The 9,386-nt window shown below is 32.4% G+C and overlaps 1 protein-coding gene across 1 annotated transcript; it reads left to right on the forward strand.

Annotated features, from left to right (window-relative positions):
• The first annotated feature begins 1,161 nt into the window (after window positions 1-1,161).
• On the forward strand, window positions 1,162-9,386 carry LOC141517095 (olfactory receptor 4C12-like). The gene is made up of 2 exons (XM_074228013.1): window positions 1,162-1,179; window positions 8,457-9,386. Exons 1-2 carry the CDS (start codon window positions 1,162-1,164, stop codon window positions 9,384-9,386), a joined length of 948 nt encoding a protein of 315 aa, XP_074084114.1.

A 9,386-nucleotide genomic window follows, 5' to 3' on the forward strand; every position in this document is an offset into this window, starting at 1 on the left:
ATGTTGAAAAAGCCTTTGATAAAATACAAGTTCCATTCATTTTAAACACACTAGAAAATTTTGGAATAAATGGAGCTTTCCTTAAAATAATGAATAATATCTATTTAAAACATCAACAAATATATTTAAGGGGAATAAATGCAGCACTATTATTATTCAATATAGTATTAGAAATTCTTTCAGTAGCAATAAGAGAAGAACAAGAAATTGAAGGAATCAAAATTGTCGATTAAGAAGCAAAACTTTCACTCTTTGCAAATAACATCATGGTCTACCTAGAGAACCTGACAAAATCATCTAAAAAGCTCCTTGAAACAATTAACAAGTTCAACAAAGTAACAAGATATAAAATAAGCCCAAATAAATTATGACCATTTCCATATATGAACACCAAAGCCCAAGAGCAAGAGATAGAAAGAGAAATTTCATTTAAAATAACTATATACAACATTAAACACCTGGGATTCTCCCTCCAAGTCAAACCCTGAAACTATATAAACACAATTATAAAGCACTCCTCCCACAGATAAAGTCAGATCTAAATAATTGGAAAAATGTCAAATGCTTGTGGATACGTAGAGCTAATATAATAAAAATGACAATTAAATCACTTATTTAGTGCGATACCAATCAAATTACCAAATAACTACAATACTGAAGCTAGAAAAAAATAGTAACAAAATTCATCTGGAGCAACAATAGGGCAAGAACAGCAAAGGAATTGATGAAAAAAATGTAAAGGAAGGTGGTCTATCTCTACCAAATCTAAAACTATTCTATAAAGAAGCAGTCATCAACACTGCCTGGTACTGAATAAGAAATTGACTAATGGATCAGTGGATGAGCATAGGTTCAAAAGAAACTGCAGTATATGGCTATAGCAATCTACTTTCTCACAAACCCAAAGACATCAGTCCCTGGGATAAGAACTCAATATTTGACAGAAATTGTCGGTAAAACTGGAAAATAGTATAGCAAAAACTAGGCATAGATCCATATCTCACACCCTATACCAAAATAAGGTCAAAATGGGTACAGGATTTTTAGACATAAAAAGCAATACCGTAGATAAATTAATAGTCCGAAAATACTCTATCTGATCTATGGAAAAGGCATAAATTTATGATGAAACAAGAATTAGAGCACATTTTAAACTGCAAAATGAATGATTTTGACTATGTTAAATTAAAAAGGTTTTGCACTGATAAAATCAATGCTGCCAAAATTGGACGAAAAGCAGAAAATTGGGAAACAATCTTCACATCTGGGAGTTCTGATAAAGGTCTAATTTCTCAAATATATAGAGAATTCCATCTGATTCATAAGATTGCATGTCATTTCTGGATTCATAAATGTTCAAAGGATATGAACAGACACTTTTCAAATGAAGAAATTAAAGCTATATATAATCATATGAAAAAAAAATGCTCCAAATCACTATTGAGTAGAGAAATGCAAATTTAATCAACAATGAAGTATCAACTCACAAGATGAGTAAAAGGGAAGATGATCAGTGTTGGAGAGATTGTGGGAGGATTGGGACACTGATGCATTGTGTTCTAGTTGTAAATGGACCTAACCTTTCTGGAGACAAATATGGAAATATGCTCAAAGAACAATAACACTGTTCATAACCTTTGACCTAGTCATTCCAATTCTAGGTCAATATCCAGAAAAAAAATTATAAAAAATAGGAAAATCCCTACATGTTCCAAAATATTCATAGCAGCTCTTTTTGCATTGCCAAAGAATTGGAAATTGAGAGGATGCATATCAACTAGGGAATAGCTAAATAAATTATGGTACATGAATTCTATGGAGTACTGTTGTTTTATAAGAAACCATAAATGGTCTGATTCTAGAGAAGCATGGAAACCATAAACGGTCTGATTCTAGAGAAGCATGGAATGACTGGGATCTGATGCTTAGGGAAGGGAGTAGAACTAAAAGAGCAATTTACACATCAATAACAACATTATGAGATGAGCAACCTTGATGGAAATATATCCTCTTGGCAGTCCAGAGACCTGGGTCAACTGTATTTGACTGGTTATGGACTATATTATCCCCAACTAGAGGAAGAAAAACAAAACAATACAAAACAAAAACAATGCAAAAAAACCCTTCTGAATCTGATGAACACTTATGTATTTCTTTCCCTTAATCCTAATTCCTCATGTCAAAAATTACTAATTTGCAAACAATTATACAAAATATGTATGTAACATGCTAATCCTACTGTTCCTTGCTGAGGAGAGCAGGTGGGAAGAGAGGATGGAGGGAAATTTTACGAATTGAAAATATGCATGTACATATGGATGAAAATAAATGAATTTTAAAAATAAAAGATAGTTGATCTTTGATTCAGAAAAAAATAGGAAAACAAGATTGAAGAAGTAGGAGAAGAATGAAGAGAAGGAAGAAGAAATTGCTTTTGCTATTATATTCAGTGCTCATTTTTTTTGCACAAATTAATCCATATTTTTTATATTTCTCAGAATTCATCCTACCCTAATTATGATCACTGTTTGTCACCTAATCCTGTTCAGAGTTTAGATATTGACTTAAATCAGATGTACCTTTAGCCACAGACATACCAACAGAATTACTACAAATCCCTCACCATATCTTTTCTATTACTAATCACCTGATTTATAGGGTTAAAATAGTTGAATTGCCATTTTGGCATGTTCTCTTACTAGGATCAATTATTAATCCTCGGAAGAGCTAAGAGACTAATACGTCACTCTCCACACTGAAAGAAGTTTACATTAATTCCCCCATTACATTGAGTTAGAAAAGAGTTGAAACCAATAGGCTAAAATGTTCCCTGGTAAAATTATTTGTAGAAAGCAGTATCTTCCTCAGATAGCTACATTTTATGTTATTGGTGCCTCTAATCCTTGTTAAAGAGTTATGGAAAAAGAATCTTCATGTAGAGATTAAAGGAACATCTCTCAGCTGGTTTTAAGCAGTACAAGAAATACTCCTTGAGGAACTATTTGTAGACACTTCAGGAGGAGATGTCCATTCCAAGAACTTTTAAGCCACTGCTGTTTTCATGGTACCTGTAAACCTGATTTTTAAAGCTTTTATAAAAATTTTAAATACTTATTTTGTATATCAAAGTTAAATCTAAATATATCTCAGATCTGAAGCTTTTAAGTAATTCGGTTTTTTCCAGAATTTTTTTATTCAAAAAATATTGTCAGAAGGAGAGAGAGAGAGAGAGAGAGAGAGAGAGAGAGAGAGAGGGACAGAGACAGAGACAGAGAGAGAGAGAGAATGAATGGGAAGACTGGTATTTCTTTTGATGTTACAAAATGTTTGATATTAAATATCTATAATTGTTATTAGTTTCATATATATATATATATACATATATATATATATGTATATATATATATATATATATATATAAAGGAATTTGCTGATAACATTAGGTTGGAAGAGTGACTATCTAACCATACATTAGAAACTATGGACACAATGAGATTTTGAATAAAATCACCTGTGTTCAAATCCTCCCTCAGATATTTGCTAAGTCCATCTATAAAATGAGAGTTTTCTTCTGAGAATGATCTTCTAAGGATTAATAACTGATCCTATTAAGAGAACATGCCAAAATGGCAATTCAACTATTTTTGCCCTGTAAATCAGGTGATTAGTAATAGAACAGGTATGGTGAGGGATTTGTAGTAAGTCTGTTGGTATGCCTGTGGCTAAAGGTACATCTGATTAAGGTCAGTATCTAAACTCTGCACAGAATCCTGTGAATCCATCTCTAAATTCATTTCTAAATATATCTCTAAATTCATTTCCATCTCAAAATTCAACCTCCCCAAAATACAATTCCAACTTTAAATCTGTTTCCAGTTTTTACTCCTGCTTATTCTAATTTTCTCCTCTAACATGTGTGTTTAGTTTCTTCAAAGCAATTTTATGATGCCTAATTCAAAGACTATTTACATTTCAAAAGAATGCATTTGGAAAGACCTAATTACCATTGACAATACATACAGTGAGTAATTCTCAAACTAAAGCATTGTCTCACTGATTTAACTAAGCCCCCTCTGCAGTCATCAAAAAAAGAAATACAAAAAAAAAAAACACTAGGTCATTACAAGAGTTGCAACCTAAATTCATTTGTCAATATTTATTTTTTTATCACCAAAATGAGTCTATCTACAGGAGTAAGTACATTTCACCCAAGCATCATCATCTCTATCCTCTTCTATCCTAATGTCATAGATGTGTTAAAAACATTTTAAGTTTTTAAAAGTATTCTTTACTATACTATACTATATTATAAATCTATACTATAATAACATTGTCTAAATCATTCCCATCTTAAAGGTTAAGAAATGGAGACCTGGATAAGTCAAATGACTTTTATAAGATTAGTCTATGGGTTGGATTTTAACACCTATTTCCTGATTCCTAGGTCAGAATTCAATCCATTGTGCTTCTCAAAGAGCAAAATTCAGTATTGCCAGCCTAACTAGAAAACAAATGATTCAGAGCATGAAGGGAAAACAAATAAGAATTAACTCTCAATTTCTCTTCAGCTGCACTAGAGAGTACCCCAGAATAGCAATAAATATTGTTTACTGCTATTAGTGCTGTTACAGAGCCAAATTGCTCTAATTCTGTGACCTTAGCCAAACTAATTAATACTGCACATCTATTGTTTTACTTGACAGATGATTTTGCTAGATTAGATCCTTACTACCTAGAACTTAAAATATTTTTATACTCATTGACTTTTTTATTTCAATACTTTGATCATTTTCTGATATTATGTCTTTATAGGAAATCCTAAAACTTATAACTATGCAAAATAATTAAGTGACATAAAAACTAGTTCCGAATGATGCTTGTCTTTAGTAATCACAAAATATATATCTATATAATGACTAATGATATATGTGTATGAATGTACAAATATCTATACATATGTACATGTGTATATATTTATATCTGTGTGTAAAATCTCATGCAACTGTCATGAATCCCTATGATATAAAAACTGAAGTTCTAGTTTCACCTGTTTTATTTTTGAGAGAATTGAAGCTTAGAGAGTTCAGGAGATTGGACCAGGATTACATAGCTTTAATGGACACTTATGGTTCTTGATACCCAGATTATATTTTTAGATTTGGATACTGAAGGAGACTCAATGTCCTCATACAGTACTGAAATTAATCATTAGAATTCAAGATTTTGGCTAGATCTATGAATATACAGAACCATGATAGATATTACAGGATTATAGATTTAGAGCTAAAGGGGACCTTTGTCAAAAATTCTGTCTGCAACCTAACAGAAAACAGACCATTCAGCATTAGTTTGAGGTAATTTTTCACCTTTTCACTATTCCATAATGCAAGTCACTGCATTTTCAAGTTACTCTACTTAACAGTAAATTCATCATTATAAATCCAAATATTCCTCTTTGAAATTTCCATCTCTGGCTCCTTATTCTGTTCACTGTCAAGAAGAATGTCTCTTATCCCATCCATATAATAACCCATAAAATAATTGAAAATATAACATTTTCACACTCAGTCCCACACTATTAGATTCCCATGTTCTTATTCAGATTAAAAAAACCTGAGTACCTTTCATGCTCAGGATATCATCTCTAAAGATCCTTCCCCAGATTCATCATCCTCTTTGGGTGTATTCCAGTTTATCATTGTCCTTTCTAAACTGTGGAATACAGTCATATGTCTTATTACTGGGGGCAAATCAGTCCTACTATTATCTTATTTTATAAATATACTGCTTAATGAAACCTAAGGAGTCATTAAATTTTGTTGCTTTTGTATCTGTTAAGGCATATAATCTAAGCACCTTAGATCTTTCCAAGATAAATAGTTGCTTCCCAATGATGATTGATGTTTGCTTTTTTATGTCCCCCGATCTTTCATCTATCCTTGTTTCATAGGAGTTGAAACTTCCATGTCTGTTAAAAGTGATATTTTAGCAAATTGGCAAGTAATTAGATGCATTTTCAAAGGAATCACATGAAAACAAAATTCAATCTCTTTGGGTACCAAATTCTTGAATTGGTTTATTACTTTGGTATACTTAGAACACAACATGGAACTACAAATTTTCATTGATATATAGGTGCTCAGACCTGAATAAAAGGGACCAAATTTCTGGAAAACAGATTAGATTTAGTGACTTAGTTGTTTTTTGCCCTAAAATATACATATTTGTTTCAAAAATTTTTTTTTCCTTTTAAAAATTTGAGGAATGTCAAGGGAGAGAATGCCTATTGGAAAATACACACACACACACACACACACACACACACACAAACAAACAAACATATATAGTGTCATTGAGCACTTCAAAATAAACAGAAGAGAACAGAAAGATGAAAAAGAGACAAATATGGAATTGTTAAAGTTACATGTTGAATGAGGGAAAATTGAATCATTAAATTAAAAAGTTACATGTTTAACTAAGAAATTCAAAAGGGAAATTTATATAATCAATATTGATAATTTCATGCACAGTCCTCTTCCTTTCCAATTTGATTATGGCAAAACTCATGTTATTTGTTTCTGTTAATTATGGAATAGAAAAAATAAAAGTTTTATGCTAATTAGTTTTAGAGTTGAAATGAGCTTTAGTGATCTTTTAGTTTAAACTTGCTTATTTTATAGTGAAGGAAATCGAGTCTAAGAATAGTAAATAAACTAGCTCTAATTCATAAAGTTAGCAAATATAAAGACTGTTTCAAGATGAGGTTACAAAATAAATAAATTAAAACAGATGATTTTTGTCCTGGTTTCCCACCAGCTTTTTCTCCTTGATTTTAGAGGCCAGATATAAGATCAATGAGTTGGAAATAATTTTGTTTGCTCATTGTAGGAGAATTTTCTCATGGACTGTAACTATCAAAAATTTAGTATTTTATCTTCATAGCTAGTATGATATTCATCACTGGAGATCTTCAGGCAAGCAATCTCTTGTTGTTGTTTTTAAATACAGTTAAGATTTGGCTGTTTTCAGTTTCCTAGAAATAATCTCCAAAAATACAAAATGCAGTAGACTTGGACGAAGAATAGTCCATGTCGAAAAAAAAGTTAGGGTTTTGGTGGCCTTCAAATTCAATATGAGTCAACAATTTCTATGGCAACTAAGAACAAAAGCAACTTTAGTTATAAGTAAGAAGGACATAGGAACCAGAATTAGCAGATGATACTAATTGTTGCCACTTTGAAATGGACACACCATTCCTAAAGTATTGAGTCTCATTCTGGGCATCACATTTTAGAAAACATGGATGAAGCAGAAAAGATTTAAAAGAAGAGGGCATCAAGTAGATGGATCTCTGAATTATGTTATGTTAGAATTAGTTGAAGAAAAGGGAACATTTAGCCTGAAGAAATTAGCATTCCTGGGACACTGAAGGTCTCATGTGGATAAATAATCAGTCTTTTTTTGTTCTTAAGAGGAAAAACAAAAAAATAACATTTAAAGAAGAAATTTTGTGTTTAAAAAATGGAACAATTCTAAAAAAAGTTCCATTAAAAGGTAATGGATTCTTACTCATATATAGCTTGAGAAGACACTTATCAGACATTTTGTAAAGAAATTTTTTGAGGGGTAGGCAGGGAAAAGATTGATTATTTGCAATAGACATCTAAAATTATTAGAATTCTGAGATTCTATGATAATGATACAGAGGTCAAAGAGACATCTTGTCAAATCTCTGACTATATGGAAGTGTATATTTGTGTCTGTGTGTGTGAGAGAGAGAGACAGAGAGAGACAGACAGACAGACAGGAAGATGGAGATAGAGACAGAGAAAGAGAGAAAGACAGATAAACAGAGAGAAAGAGAAAACTTATGCTTCAAGGCAGCAATGTGGATTTATTATGTTCCAACTTGTAAATTAATATATAGTTAACTTTTTAATAAATTTATTTATGTTTTTCAAGGTAAATGGGGTTAATTGTCTTGCTCAAGGCCACACAGCTAGGTAATTATTAAGTGTCTGGGACCGGATTTGAACTCAGGTACTCCCGACTCCAGGGCCAGTGCTCTAGCCACTTCACCACCTAGCCATCCCTATAGTTGACTTTGAAGATAACAGATGTGAATGTGCTCCAAGGTCATGCCTCTTAAATGCTTTTGCCAAAAATAATTCTTATTGTTAGAGTTTCAGTCAGAAAAGAAAGGTCCAGTATAGGAAGTGATGAAAAGAATGATGGATTCTTCCAGATCTGACTTCTTTATTCCAGGATCTAGTTAATAATCTGTTGTAATAATAGAGGAAATTTCACTTTCCTATGTTTTTTTCCAATTTTCAAAATATTATTCATCTGTGAAGTTATAAGAAGATAGAGTCATATCTGAAATTTCAAGTATCATTAGTTATAATTATCTCTTTTCAATTAACTCTAACCAACTTATTTCTCAAATATTTATATAGATGAAGAGTGTAAACAATGTGACAGAATTCATTCTCCTGGGCCTCACACAGAATCCAGAGATGCAGAAAGTTACATTTGTGGTGTTTTTGCTCATCTATTTGGCAACACTGGCAGGGAACCTGCTCATAATCATCACCATCACCACCAGCCAGACTCTGGGCTCCCCCATGTACTATTTTTTATCATACTTATCTTTTTTAGATGGCTGCTGTTCATCTTCCTTGGCTCCTAAAATGATAATAGATTCACTTTTTGAGAGGAAAACCATATCGTTTAATGGGTGCATGACCCAACTCTTTGCCGAACATTTCTTTGGTGGTACTGAGATCATCTTACTCACAGTCATGGCCTATGATCGCTATGTGGCAATTTGCAAACCTCTGTACTATACCACGATTATGAATGAGAGACTCTGTGGTCTTCTTGTAGGGATAGCCTGGATAGGGGGCTTTCTCCATGCAATAATACAGCTTCTTATCACAGTCTGGCTCCCTTTCTGTGGCCCCAATATCATAGATCATTTCATGTGTGATTTATTCCCTTTGCTCAATCTTGTCTGCATGGATACCCATGCCCTGGGTCTATTTGTTGCAGCAAATAGTGGATTCATCTGCCTCTTAAACTTTCTTCTCTTGATGGCTTCCTATGTGGTCATCCTGACCTCTCTAAAATCTCACAGTCTTGAAGGGAAGCTCAAAGCCCTCTCCACCTGTATCTCCCATATCACTGTTGTTCTCTTATTCTTTATTCCTTGTATATTTGTATATCTCCGGCCAATGACTATTTTCCCCATTGATAAGGCAATGACTGTTTTTTATTCAATGATAACTCCAATGTTAAATCCCTTAATCTATACTTTGAGGAATACAGAGGTAAAGACTGCTATGAGGAATTTATGGAATCAAAGAATGATCTTATGTAAAAATTAA

Source organism: Macrotis lagotis, chromosome 3, assembly GCF_037893015.1.
Source record: "Macrotis lagotis isolate mMagLag1 chromosome 3, bilby.v1.9.chrom.fasta, whole genome shotgun sequence".
In the NCBI taxonomy this organism is placed as follows: Eukaryota; Metazoa; Chordata; class Mammalia; order Peramelemorphia; family Peramelidae; genus Macrotis; species Macrotis lagotis.